The sequence below is a fragment of the Heteronotia binoei genome, chromosome 1, assembly GCF_032191835.1.
Source record: "Heteronotia binoei isolate CCM8104 ecotype False Entrance Well chromosome 1, APGP_CSIRO_Hbin_v1, whole genome shotgun sequence".
Taxonomy (NCBI): Eukaryota; Metazoa; Chordata; class Lepidosauria; order Squamata; family Gekkonidae; genus Heteronotia; species Heteronotia binoei.
The window spans coordinates 207,098,491-207,113,548 of record NC_083223.1 but is presented as its reverse complement, the minus strand read 5'-3'; the positions used below and the strand labels follow the sequence as shown (position 1 = coordinate 207,113,548).

The following is a 15,058-nucleotide window of genomic DNA, read 5'->3' as shown; positions in this document are numbered from 1 at the left end:
ACTTCTTAGAAGTCTCCTCTCTGGGCTAAACATACTCAGCTCCTTCAACCATTTCTCATAGGTCTCCAGACCCCTCACTGTCTTTGTTGCTCTCCTCTGGATACATTCCAACTTGCCTGTATCCTATTGTGGAGCCCAAAACTGAACACAATACTCTAGGTGAGACCGCCGCCTAACCAGAGCAGAGTAAAGCGATATCATCACTTCACATGATCTGGACACTATACTTCTGTTAATAGAGCCCAAAATTGCATTTGCCGTTTTAGCTACCACATCATTTAAGCAGAAAGTGTGGATTTATGTTGAATTTGAAATAGTGTTGAGGTACTAAAATTCCATTCAGAAGCACTGGAGCAGACAAATTTGCACAGCAAATATCTATTAAAAGATGCTAACCTCTGTACTTAGTTTGCTGTTATTCCATCCTTTCAAAAAACCCAATATCCTGTTTTTCTTGCATACATACCAGCAAATGGGTATAGGGATCACCAAGTACAGAGTTGGTTGGAACTTGTCCTCCCTGTCATTTATTTTAAATAGTTTTGTGCTGGTGCATAGAAGCTGATACATATACTGCATTAGCACATTTTGGTTCCATATATCTCTTTCAGTGTTGGTTGCTCCTATAAGTTGCTCAGACAGAGCTGGCCCACTCATTAGGTGGGAGATTATCTAGGGTGCTAGAAGGTGGAGAATGGGTGTCAGAGGAGCCAGAAGAGTCTTGCCTGTAGCCCAGGTGCTGCCACCATCTGAATGATAGACAGAGGCAGTTCTGCTGGTTGCCAGGGTTTGCTTGCCCAGCCTACGTTCTCTGCCCCTGTTCCCAACCAACCCTGCCTTGTGAAGGATGGAGGAAGGGAAGAGCCACTACCAATCTGCACACCCACCCAGCTCACGGGGTGATGGCAGGCAGCACTTTGCCTGCTTGGGGCTTGGGCATGCCTGGGCTACAGCTTGGGGTCTGAGGACTCATCCTGTTGCCTGGTCTGCCTTTCCTCTCCATGCCCCTCCCCTGTGAAGGAGGGAGTGAAGAACAGCTGTAAACCAACAGCTCTTCTGGTGTTGCCAGCCTTCAAGCTCCCCAGCTATCAAGGAGGTGGTGGTGGTGGTGGCTCTTTACCCACCTTTGCCTCCCTGACTAGCAGGGCAGGGTGGTATCAGGCTAGCAGTATGTGTACAGGTGGTGCCAGGCTGGTGGATGGCTTTGAGAGCCAAAAGCCCTGGGGTCAGCCCTGTGCTCAAAATGAGGAGTTGCTTTTTAAACATCACACTGATTCCAGTGTAAGCAACAATGGGAGACGACAATGGAATGGAGAAAGTAGAGAAAGAAGTACTTTTCTCCCTTTCTCACAATACAAGAACTCGTGGGCATTCGATGAAATTGCTGAGCAGACAGGTTAAAACGGATAAAAGGAAGTACTTCTTCACCCAAAGGGTGATTAACATGTGGAATTCACTGCCACAGGAGGTGGTGGCGGCCACAAGTATAGCCACCTTCAAGAGGGGTTTAGATAAAAATATGGAGCACAGGTCCATCAGTGGCTATTAGCCACAGTGTATGTGTGTATATAACATTTTTTGCCACTGTGTGACACAGAGTGTTGGACTTGATGGGCCGTTGGCCTGATCCAGCATGGCTTCTCTTATGTTCTTATGACAGATTTGAGGGCTCTGCCCAGATTGAACCATCCAGCCCATTTGGATGGAAAACATCTTAAACGATCATGCATTGGCATTTGTGTGGTGTTCTGTAGGTTGAGGCGAAGGACATGAGAACCTAGGGCTTGCTTTTGCTCTTTCTGCATGTACAATCTGCATTCTGGGGCTATTTGTGAAGTAGACTTTAAAGTTATGTACGTATTGTAATTTTTAAAGGGTATTTCTCTTAAGGTGATCATCTAACCAAATATATTAGTTGATTAATAATATGTGGCTTCATAAATATGCAGTCCACATAAAGTTGCATATGAATAAAACAATGGTTCTAAGAAATAAACATGTCAGAACAAACAATATCATAGAAGTGGCATTATTTCTGATGGCAGGAAGGTGCCCTCTAAAGTGGCTCCTGGTTCTTTATTAATTGGAGATGTATTAATGCTGCAGCCCTAGTGCCTTCATAAAAATGTAATAAAATATTGTATATTTTAGCTGGGATTTGTAAGAACACTAGTCTGTAGTGGAGCAGTCATGGTTGATCAGTTGAAGCTCTTCATATATATTGGATGCCTTTTAAAAAAAATGTGTTTCATTTAGGTATTGCTAGTAATGGACACTAGAACACAGCAGACATTTATACTGAAGGTAAGTTAAATCATTATTTTTCTCAAATCACTTGGCATGCTGACAGTAGTATTTTCAGGCGTTATTGCTGTGTTTGTCCAAAGAAGGTAGAAGTACCACATAAATTGGAGAAGAAGGCATTCATTCTGTCTAACCCATTGTCCTAGAACAAAACTATCAACTATCCTCCATAGTTCAGCCTTCTTCATTTTATTACAATGTGTTTAATATGGAAGAGTATATGAAAATGTAAGTAATAATGGTGCTAACCCTGAATTTTAATCAAACTTGGCCAACATATTCCTGCTTTTTACTCTTTTCTATGCAATAGAAAGTATAGCTGACATTTTCCCTGGCCCTACCCCTAACAATTAGATAGAAAACAAGGGGAGAATTGCAGCCAAACATTCTCAGCATCTTTCTAATGGAGGGATCCTCAGTCCCAACAAAATGGAGGTGTGAACTGGTGGTGGGAAGATCTGACCCAGGAACTGGTATGTCTCCTGTTCTGGATTCGGGTGCCCTCCCCCTAAATGAGCAGATTCATAGCTTGGGAGTGCTGTTGGACCTGAGTCTCTTGTTATATAGACAGGTAGTGGCAGTGGCCAGGGAGCACCTTTCACCAGTTTCAGCCGGTGAGCCATCAGGGGCCCTTCCTGGGTAGGAAGGATCTTGCCACTGAGGTGTATATCCTGGTATCATCTAGATAAGATTACTGCCATGGACTTTATGTGGGGCTGCTCTTGAGGACTGCATTGAAACTTCAGTTGGTGCAGAAGGGTGCAGCCAGAATGTTGACTTGAGTGGATTGTAGGAATGTATTGTTCTACCTATGCTGGCCCCCGGTTTCATACTGGGCCCAATTCAAGGTGCTGATATTGAATTAAGCACTCCCTGAAAAACTGAGTTTGAAGCAGCCAAGAAAGCCCTTGCTCCTTATTAGGAAACTGTCTGTACTTTACTGAGGAGGCCGGATAGAGGCAATATTATAACTACAGAGAGGTGACACTCTGCAATATGAATCTCCTATCTCCCTTTGGAACACATCCACCCACAATAATTTCCTTTTTAACAGAGTTATGTTTTAAATAGGTAGCCTAATATTGTGCTTTGCTGGGGCTAAATATGAAGAGAAATGCACAGCTGCCACTAAAAACAGCAGCATCACTGCTCCTCCTCCTTTCTCCCCTGATAACATCTACTAAAGCAGAATAAATAGTTTAAATTCAGAATGTTGTAAATTTCCTTGTCTGCACGAGGTGGTGGAAGGGTAAGGAAACTTGCAGAAATTTATAGTGCATATTTAGTTTTATTAGATGCTGTTGGAGGGAGGAGGAGACGCAGGGCTACTGTTTTTGGCAGCAGCCATGAGAGTCTTAATATCTACAAAGTTAAAGAATTCAAATACGTTTAATTTTCATGTTTACCACAGCAGTTCTCTCCTCATACTTTAGGTGTATACCATCTTTAGAAATCATAACGTTTTCAGGAAATAACCCATGTTCCCCACTTTGTTTTTTGTTCATTTCTTTGGAAATGTATGCTTAACACAGCCCCATAAAAATTGGAATATTTTGGTGTTGCCTCTGGAATTTGATTGGGTTTAACCATGGCAGTTGACTTTAAAGTATAGCACCCCCCAAAAGATTTTTTTTTTTTAAAAAAAAGGTCACAAAGAAAACAAAATGGAGTGTCATCCTGTTGACTTGCTTTGTGAGAGATTCTAATGAAAACATTGACCCATGTAATTGATTTTAATGGCAGCTTTGTGCCATCTTCTGTTCTCTGGATGTGCGCCAGATGCCATCAGCAGGGCCTCAGGGGACTGAGGGGCATAGAGCAGCAGATGAGTGGTTTCTCTGAAGCCTAGAGTAACTTGGATAGATTAGTTTGGTTGATAAGCACAGAGCACAGCAGGCTCCAAAGGCAACTGAGGGTACAACTGACCTTTTTGTTCTCTGTCAGGGTCTAAGGAAAAGTAGTGAGTACAGCAGGAAGAGAAAGACCATAATTCCCCGCTGTGTGCCCAACATGGTGGCTCTGCACAAGTACATCATCTCGGAGGAATCGGTATTCCTTGTGCTACACCATGCAGAAGGTTGGTCTGTGAATTCAGATACTTTGTGGGGGTGGGGGGCTGTCAGTTTTTTCAGTCAGTGACATCCAGATGTTAACATTGAATGTCTTTAAAGCCTGCATTATCATAGCTCTTTAGAGCTCAACTGCCAAACACATAAACACACGGTTCTGTTTTGAAGCATTTCCTTGTCTCAGATCCTCTCTTTGCTAGGCAGTTCACTTTGCATTTTGAGAAGTTGTTGACACATTTCTAATGGGGTTGGCACCACAGAGCAAGGGAGAAAGTATTTAGTTGGACTCTTAACAAAAAATTATGTTATGCGAAGCTCTTCCTCAGCCTGATGGTTGTTGCCAGCGAAGTGAGGACATTGGAGTAAAACTTAGGACCGGATCACTCAGTCTCTCCCCCATGCAAGCAGTTTGAGAATTCTCTGGGCCCTGCACACACCTCTGTAGTCATACTTGGGATAATGTGATCTGAATGGCATGCAGATACAACTGGCAGCAATTTTCTGTGACCACTGTAGCACTTTTTTCAACTACCACCATTTCAAAAAATCAGTGCACATTCTTCTGGGACTGCTCAGTTCATGCTTCAGAAGTGTGCTCAAAGACAGTATCATGCTTATCATGTTATGGAAAAGCATTAGTGGATAGTGCAGAAGAAAAGTTCCAATGTTGAGCTGAAACTCTCCAAAGTTGTACCTCTGAGCCAAATTATCCCCTCTCTCAAATTTCAGGCAGATAGAAAAAGGTGTCCCCATTGTAGAGGCCACTGTTTCCCAGCCAGTGGGTTGCCACCAACCTCTTCACCTCCATCTATCATCTTTGTCTATCTCCTCAATCCGGTGCACCCCCCCCACCCAAGCGCACCTCTTCAAACTCTAGGTCTGGTCCATCTGGCAGAGGAGGAAGAGGAGGGGCTGCATTCCCACTTGCTTGAGGTTCATAGTGGGGACAGCTGCAGCCTTTCTGTGATGTTTATTGGTTTCTTGAAAACATCTGGTTGGGCAATATAGAAAATGACATGCTGGAACAGATAACTGCTAAGGTCATAGTTTGCCTAGGGCATCGAAAAACCTTGAGCCAGCCCTGGATGGGTCATTGTACAAAGTAAATTTGGACTTGTGAGTAACCAAACAGGTTGGGAACCACTGGTATGGATTATTAAAATTCTTGCTTGCAGAGTGGACACAGGGAAATGTAGATTGGTTTGAAAGTGTGTGCAGGTGAAGTGGGGTGGGAGCTAAACCCTGCCATCTCCCATACTGCCCTGTGGTATTCTGTTCCTTTAATCCTGGATGAATTCCTATTCAGGCTAGTTTCCAATATTGTAACCTGGCCAGGAAAAAAAAATATGTTTCAAACAGCAGAGATCAGTAAGGTAGGTGGGAGGGAGTTGGGATAAGCTCCTCTTTGTCAACACTCCTTTTGTTTAATAATTATGGTTCAGTTGTGAACAGGCAAACACTTTGGGTCCCAACATGGCAATTCTAAAATAGAATAAAAATGTCTGGAAGGTCCCAGCCCCTCAGTTAGCCCTCTTGCATAGAACCATGATCTGTCCGTCATTACTGATCATTCTTGCATCTCACAAACACATTTTGGAGGGAGGAAGCCTTAAGCCAGTGCCTCTACCTTTCTCTTCAGTCTGCAAGGCAGATGGGCTGCCTGTTGTGGGAGGGGCATTCCTCTATTTCCTCTGTCTTGCAGTCTGCCTTGCATATGGCAGGGAAGTCTGACCCTACCTAGTAGGGACGGCCCCAGGGAACAGAACAGCTTACACAAATGCATGATCTATCTGTATGTATCAGAAAACCTTAAAAATTCAGTGATTGGCAACAGTATGGACAGAAATTTTAACTGTTGTGGTTAGGAAATGTCCCTGTTAGGTATATGTCTCATTCACTCAATCTCCTGTCCAAGAAAATGAAACCAGGCAGTGAAGCACCAGAATAGTCAGTCTGAAAGGATTGTTTCCAGATGTGAAAATTAATTTGTCTTGAATTCAGAGCATTGATTCTATGAATGGGCATGGTTTGTGTCGCATCTTGATGAGCGAAATGTTAACTGTGCATTCCTTGAGTCACATTAAAAAGCACATTTGATGAGGGTTCAAAGTACACAAAAGTTTTCCCAAGTCTTCCTTTGGTTGGTTTTTATACTGAGCAGTCAGAAGAATTGTAAGAAGATCTCTGCTAGAGCTCCTGAAATCCCACAAGTAAGGCATGAAGTCTATAGAGCCACCTGTTGTGTCCCCAACATCCAGAACTGAATGGCACATTATCTTTGAACATGGAACCTGCCTCTCTTCTCCTGCCCCCTCCCCCTTTTCTCGATTATGCAGCCCCAGAAGCTATTTATGCAGCTGGGGAAGATGAAGGAACAGCATGTAACTCAAAAGCTTGCATACTTTAATTTGAACAAAGGTTGGTAGGAATAAAAACATATTTCACATACTCTGTGTTCTATAGCCATTGTGCAGAGATTTATTTGCCAACTAGGAAAGGGGTGGATTAAATGGAATAATGAAATTGAAAGTGTGTTTTAAGGAGGAAGAATGGGACAGAGGTGTTTTCTGTTGTGTAGCAATATCCCCGCAAGAATGAGCACAACCTCTTTGAATGTTTTTTTAAAAAGAGTTTTCCTTGAGCTTCTGCAATTACACTGTTCTGATCTGGGTGCATTAAGAACACAGCCGGTGGTATTACATCGAAGTTCAAAGTAGAACTGCAGAGTTGTACCTTCTAATGTCTTTATGAAATTGCTTGTATGTTCAAGGAACAGGTGGCAAAATAATAATTACTTTTTAACTTCCCTCTCCCCAATAACATTTGGATTTAAGTAGTCCCAAAATGTAATTACCCCTTTTCTTTAGAACAGAATGGAGATTATAAATTACAGTGATTGCTAATATATTTGCACTTGTGGAGCTCAGTGCATGAGAATTTTACTGAACTTACATTGTAACCTGTGCTTAGGCTCTGGCTTAGATGTCATGCCAGACAGCAGGCCAGTAATAACAGGATGTGACCCATGTATCCGAAGGACCATCTTCCCTATGTGATCCTGGCACATTAGAGCTATAGGAGAAAGAACTGCCTTTAAAGTGGTGTCTTCCAGAAATGTAATCACCTAGTAGTACTGTTGTTGTCTTTCAGATGTCAGACTAAATCAGCCCCATTCACCCAAGACTTCAATGGCAACTAATACAGATTTGCTGTTCGCTGCCATCCACTTCCTAATTTATTTATGTAATTTAATTTGATGGGTTGTTTTTATTTTTTTGTGTCACTATAGGTATTTTATACCATAGTTAGGCTATGTTTGTAAATGGCCTCGAATACCTAAGGGGTGGAAAGGCAGGATACTCCTCTTCTGAGTATGGGACAATATAACTGTTCATGGTGGTTCTTGGTTGCCCCTCCTTTGAATGCAAATGAGTACAAGGTTAGGAGTTCTGGCTGTTCGCCATATTATAGTGGGTTTCTTGTTCCATTGTGCAGATGTATCTTGATCTTGTACTAATGTTTCTTCATGTGCCTTGGAAAGTGAAAAAAGTAGCAGAAAGACGGAATTCCTTTCTTGTTTGACTCTGGCTTTTATTCTATATTGCAAGTAGCCTGGGAAAATGCTTGGGATAGAGGAAATGGACTTTTTCATTCCAAGCTAAGCTTTTTCATTCCAAGCTTTATTCCACTCATTGTGCCTTAATACTATTAGTTCTTGTGGAATGGGTGGAGAATAGACCAATCCATGGGTCAAGTGGATGAGAGGGAACAAACTGGAATTAAATTCAGATAAGATGGAGGTGATAAGAACATAAGAGAACATGAGAGGCCATGTTGGATCAGGCCAATAGCCTATCCAGTCCAACTCTCTGTGTCACACAGTGGCCAAAAAATCAGATGACAACAGGTCCATCAGTGGGACTAGGACACTAGAAGCCATCCCACTGTTGCCCCCCACACCAGCACCAAAAATACAGAGCATCACTGCCCAAGACAGTGAGTTCCATCAATACCCTGTGGCTAATAGCCACTGATGGACCTCTGCTCCATATGTTTATCCAATCCCCTCTTGAAGCAGTCTGTGCTTGTAGCTGCCATCACGTCCTGTGGCAGTGAATTCCATGTGTTAATCACCCTTTGGGTGAAGAAGTACTTCCCTTTTATCTGTTCTAACCTGACTGCTGCTAGATGGGAAATCAGGTATGACTGAGGGATTGGATCTACTCAGTAATGATGGGATCAAGCCAACTTTATCAGATTAAAGAGCTTAGATTGCTCCTGGACCTCACTCTTATTTCTTTGAGAAAAAGTTTGGAGTAGTTGCTAGGAATGCCTTCTGCCCATCTGTGTGTAATTTTTTTTAAAAATTCACCCTTTTGGACACTGGGCACTATGCTGATTCGTGCTTTTGTAATCACCTGACAGTACATCTTTAGCACACTGTAGATGGTGCTAATTTTGAAGGAAACCCATAAACTTCACCTAATGCAGAATGCAGCAGCCTTGCTTTTGACCAGTGCTGGCTCATAAAAAACATCAATCTTACAATAGTTGCACTGGTTGGTTTCCTGTTTCCCTTCACCTGGGTCCCACATATCTGAAGGGATTGTCATGCCCCACTTTAGGTCAGCCCAATACCCTGCTGCCTTGGGTTGACTCATTACCTTCTACTAAACATGCCTTCCTTTATGAGGATGAATTTGAGTTCATACAGTTCATAGCCCTTTTGGTGGTGACACCCTGTCAGGGGAGGTGCAAAGGGCTTTTTTTCTAGTGCAGTTTTTTGGGGAGGGGGATTTAATTTTTTAAAACCAGGTGAGCTTTTAGGCTGGTTTGTTCCTTTGTTAATATGAATTATAATTATCTCTCTTGAGCAAGCAGATTTTTTGTGAGCTGGTTTGGCTTGGGTTTAGACATTGTACATGGCCTTGAGGAATTGTTTTGTTGTATTTTAACACTGTAATGCATATATTTTGATTGTTTAGCTTCTGTATACATACTAGTACATTTGAGATATAATAAAGTTAATCTAATCAGGTTTTCAAATCTTGCATCAGATTCTGCAAAGTGAATTCAAAGCATCCTTTTAAATGAGAATTTTGAGTTGCTCTGAGAAAGGTCTCAGTCATGCACGAACCTCATATATCAATCTAGGAGCGCTCTTTTCCTCTTGGACACAATATATTAAATGTCTTGTTAAAGGCAAGAATATCCATAAAGTTTTTGTTAGCTTTGTCACAAAGCATTTGTCAAGATGTAATATCATGGAAAGCCAATCTGAGGCCTCACTACTCCTTAGTACCAGTGCCAGAAATTCTAGAAACAGATGCTTCTGAAACAGTCAGGGTAGAAAGAGGAGAAGGGATATCTACCAAAGTTTAAGTGGCTGTTGTAAAGTGTCAGATCTTTTTAAACATAAACAACAATTTGGAGTTCATATCAATTCGGAAAGTCTCACAAATCTTCAAAATGAAGATTTGTCTCCTGTTAATAAGCACATGCTGAACAGGATGATGCTGCAGAAGCTTCATTTCTTTCCAGGCAAAGGTTTTAAGGGGCAGATGACTGACTGCAGACAAGGGCTTAGATCATGCCATAGTCAGAATGGACCTTACCTCTTCCCTCCCACTGCAGCCCAAAATGCTCCCCAAATGTAACTTTGGAGGGATAGGGGACATCCAGGAACAGCATTGAGGGGTGGGGGGGAGCGATTAGAGCTCTGCATTGGAAGGGAGAATCAGTGAAAATCAACTCTCCCTTTTCTTAGTAGAAATTTGCTATGTGATTCAAGCCAAGGGGTCCTTCACCCCAGTACATACATTGTTCAGTATATAACCCCATCTTGATCTACAGAGTTTCGTCAGAGTGAAAATGTGTTAAGCCTCATGTAGTATATGCTACAGGGCTCTGGCATGTGGATTGGAGATGGCATCAGTGTTCCCTTATCATACCAAAAGCCTCTGGACTTATGGAGTCCACCTTAGCAAGGGCCTGGGAATGTCCCTGACATCACATGCCTGAAATGCAGGCCATGGTATGACTGGGTTCAAATCTTTGTTTGAGATATGAACGCTTGATTTGGGTGAGGGACCATGGCTTGGTTGCTTGGCACACAGAAGGTCCAAGGTTCAATACCTGACATCTTCAGTTAAAAGGAACAGGTAGCAGGTGATGTGAAAGACCTCTGCCTGAGACCCTGGAGAGCTGCTGTCGGTCTAGGTAGACAGTACTGACCTTGATTAACCAATTGTCTGATTCAGTATAAGGCAGCTTCATGTGTGTAACCAGGGTGTGCGAATCTCAGTTACTTATCTCTGAAATGGGAATTAAAATTGCATTCCTCATAGGTTGATTGTGAAGCTAAATGGAAATAAAGGGAAGATTGTTGGGGGGGGTAGTCCTATGAATTGCAGACCACAAAAAAGAAAGGCATGGCTCAAACTGGTACTCATTTATGAGGTGTATTCTTGCAGAATGAAAGTCATTAATGCATTTTGATAAAAAATAGTCATTAGGGACAACTGTAAAATATTAATGGGTATGTATAAAAACCATCAGTATAACAAATATGTTTTTATTAAATAAAATGCATAATAAATGCTATGTAGATTATTTAAAAGCTAAAATATAATGTGAATCATTCATCATTTTCCCCATCAGATGTAAATACTTAAAACTGTAAAGGTCATTGTAGTTTGCTAAAAGTAGTATGCTTTCAATGTGTACAACTGTCCTATTAGCTATTTATTTCAGTCATGCAAAGTAAAGATGCTAATTCTCTGAGCCCTTTTTATGTGTTTTCTTTTGCCAGTACATATGTTGATGATTCAAAGGTATACATTTGAATGGTATTGTACAAAGTTGATCAATAGGAGCTGTTAAAAATGGAGGTCCCTAAGTCAATTTCACTTTGGTCACAAACTTAGTAGGTGACTTTCTCCAGTGTCCCATCTCTCAACCTTCATTCCTACATTGCTGTGAGAATAATAATGCTGGCCTACCTAATGGTTTAATGTAAGGATAATTAAGATTATGTATGTGAAGAACTTGGATCACTGAAACACATGCCCTACTTAGATACTAAGCAATTTGGGAAGGAAGGAAGTCCTTTCTCATTATGGTCTTTTTTTTTAACCTTTCATTTAAAATATAACTGTTAAAAACTTTGGTAAACATCAAGTTACAGTGGGTTGCATCCAGTGATTCTTTACCTATTTCATTATTCTCTTCTGTTTTATCTTTACAACAACCCCGTGAGGTTGGCTTGATAGTCAAAGTCCACCCTGAGAACTTTGTGACTGAGTAGGGATTTTATTCTGGATTTCTTCGTCCTTTCGATTTTTTAACTGCTACCCTTTCTGACTCCTTACTGCTGAATCTTAGTTTGATGGAGGACTTCTTTTGATAGACAAACTTCCAACCGAATTTTTTTTACTGTCATTTTTTTTCTGCATACATCCTCATATTTCATTTCACTGTATTTCACATTCACTTTATATATTCCTTTGTATGTCTTTAAAAATGTGGTCTAGCTTGTTACCAAAATTTCAATACTGCTGGTTCCCCCCCAGCTTATATTTTGAAATAATGACCTGGCTCACAGAAAACTTCACCCACATTCTCCTTAGCATCTCTCCTTCCCCAGCCTGACTTCTACCAATGCCACCTAATTCAGCATCCCCATCCCACCCCTTAAGGGCCCTTACATGCCTCATCTGTAGGCCATTCCATTTTAAAAAGGTGATAAGTTTTAATAGGCACACAACACAGGTTTGTACCACATACTGATTAAAACTGGAATGTGCAGAAGTATCTGCTAGTAGTAGGAAAACCAAACAATCTTCATGATTCCATACCATATCCTTTTCAGTTACTGCAGTCTGTAATCTGTGAGACAAAGGAGCTCCTAGGACAGAGAGTAAGGATTTTCTTCTGACCACCACAGACCCATAATGAGGCATCAAGGTGATGCTTGCTACATGCTGTCCCTTCAGCTTCTCCAGCTGCATAAATACACAGGAAAGCCATCAGGATTAAGAGTCCTAATCTTAAGGAACTTTTCAGATATCCCAGAAAAATATAATATGTATATTAAAGCAATGCTAGTACAGTCTGCTATTGCTTTAGTACTTGGCCAATAGGAGACAAAGTTGAAACTTACAGAAACTCCTTACATCCATTGATCCTCCCCCCTCCACCCCGTAATTTTATGTTATGGTTGGCCAATAGAGTATTTGCTTCATTTGCTAATGCATTTACTTGATCTTATCCATCACACTGCAAGATGGAAAAGATTATTAGTGTGTCATTCATAAAGACATAATTATATACCCAGAAGGAAATATTGCTCCTACATGACCTTAGTTTGGGCATATTTTTTAAAAGGCATAAAATTGTTGATTCTTTTAAAATGCACACAATTATTTTAAAAAGCATCTTTTGAAATATTTCCCCTTTGATGCCATTCTCAACATATTTATACATAAATTAAGGCATAATCAAATGGTTTCCATCGGTTTCATCAAAATGTGTGTTAAAATTGAGCAAAGAACTTTCCCTGCTTCTCATTGTTTACTTTTGCAAGCTTTTGTTTAATATTTCTTGAAATGGGAGAGCAGTGGTGAAGCAGCACCTCAAAAGAGATCAACATTTATTTTGGATGAGGACAATTTATGAATATAGTGTAATCAGTGGAGAGCAAAATGAGGTCTCCTGGCACCTGGGAATTTAAAATCCAAAAGCAGAGGGAGGAGAGAAAGGAAATAGAAAAGAAGGGAGGAATCAGCTTTGGGCCAGACTCCATGTTACATGGGAGATGATGCATGGTCAGATTTCCCAGTGTTTTCTTTAATATCAAAAAAGCACCCAGGGTTGGAAGTCACAATTTAGATTGGGTCTCTGGGGTCAATCCCCTTACATGCAAGTTCACTTCTTCCTTCACCATTGTTAGGCATTCCTTATGCATGATTACAACAAACTCAGAGATGCTATGAGCTTAACTTTTAGAACCTGGAGTATATGGATATTCGAGAGAGAGGTCTCAAAATAGAATTCATTTTGATTGCTTTCCTTTCTGTGTTGTAGGTGGCAAGCTCTGGTCTTACATCAGTAAATTCTTGAACAGAAGCCCCGAAGAAAGCTTTGAAGCTGCTAAATCCAGACAATCCAGCTCTACCAAAATTCATTTTCATCAGGCAACTCCTAGTCCTCAAGACAATAGTAGTAGTGTTGGCTCCAGAGAGAGCAGTGGAGGGAATATGCTGCAGGTTGTGCCTCTGAAGTCCAGTCTCACTCCAAGTTCTCAAGATGGTAGTAGTAACCTGGAAGATGGCCAAGAAAGTTCTCCCAAATGGATTGATTCTGCGTCCAGTTCAGATGAAGAATGTACTACAAGTTATCTAACGTTATGCAATGAATATGGTCAAGAAAAGGTTGATCCTAGTTCTTTAAATGAGGAGCCTATGAAAGCAGATGAGGAAGGAGGGTTTCAGGAAGAGGAAGTGGTTGCTAGTGGGAATTTGGGATCCCCATCCACATCTCAGGAAGTAAAGCTTTTTGCTGATGATGCTGAGCCAGAAATAACCAGTCCTACTAGGATATCAGAATCACTAAGTAAATCCAAGAATAGCCCCATGGAATTCTTCCGAATTGACAGCAAAGACAGCACCAGTGAACTTCTGGGTCTTGACTGTGGAGATAAACTTTACAGCTTAAAATCAGAATCTTTAAAACAGTTTTTCCCCATGTCTAGTTGGGATAGGAGTCTCGATACCATAGAGAACAAACTGGGTCCTACATCTCAGGATAACATCAGCAGAGGTTCCAATGACTCTGTACCAGTGATCTCTTTTAAGGATGTTGCATTTGATGATGTAAGTAGCGTTGATGAAGGAAGGCCTGACCTTTTGGTAAACTTGCCGGGCATCACTGAGCAAATGACGGAAGCAACAGCAGATAGGCCAGTGAACCTTACCAAGCCACATGGAGATGTTTTGGAAAGTAAACTTTTGGAAACCCCTGATGTCTTGCAGTTACATAATAGCACAGACCCATGCAGAGCCCTTGAACAAAAGGTAAACTCTTTGGTGGCAGAAGGCCCAGAAGCGCAGTGCAGTGATACTTGGGAAGTTATCAGGGCATTCCAGATGTCTGAAAGTAACCCAGCTGGCTCTGGGGATGGGGCACTTTTTGAAGGAGCAGCATTTTCACCACTAGAGACATGTAGGACCAGAGAAGGTTTGTTGATTTCTAACAAGCTAGCTGGTTCTGAGGAGCAGAGCTTTGATGTGGACAAGGAAGCTGTGCTGCTCTTTTCTGATCAAACTGAAGACTTGAGCCACGTGGGAACAGCCCCTGCTTTGTTGAGCAGAACAGAAAGCAAAGAATTGGGTGTGAGGGGCAGAGGCGAGAATGAGATCCACCAAATTTTCCAGGACCTTGATGAGAGATTAGCACTAACCTCTCAGTTTTACCTCCCTGAAGGTTGTGTTCAGAGATGGGCGGCTGAAATGGTGATAGCCCTCGATGCTTTGCATCAAGAAGGAATTGTGTGCCGCGATTTGAACCCAAACAACATCTTATTGAATGATCGAGGTCAGGAACTTCTGCAAATGCATTTCTTTTTATTCGCTGTTGCTTCCAATTAACTGAGTAGGCGTTTTATCTTGTAATTAGTATCTTCATTT

General features: G+C 41.5%; 1 protein-coding gene across 2 annotated transcripts in view; it reads left to right on the top strand.

Moving 5' to 3' along the window:
• The window catches only part of RPS6KC1 (ribosomal protein S6 kinase C1), a 115,349-nt gene that overhangs the window by 73,102 nt on the left and 27,189 nt on the right, over positions 1–15,058 (top strand). For both annotated transcript variants that reach the window (XM_060246898.1, XM_060246909.1), the window contains 3 exons: positions 2,257–2,304; positions 4,249–4,381; positions 13,458–14,966. In XM_060246898.1, the coding sequence (XP_060102881.1) occupies positions 2,257–2,304; positions 4,249–4,381; positions 13,458–14,966 (1,690 nt within the window). The remainder of the gene's footprint in view (positions 1–2,256; positions 2,305–4,248; positions 4,382–13,457; positions 14,967–15,058) is intronic.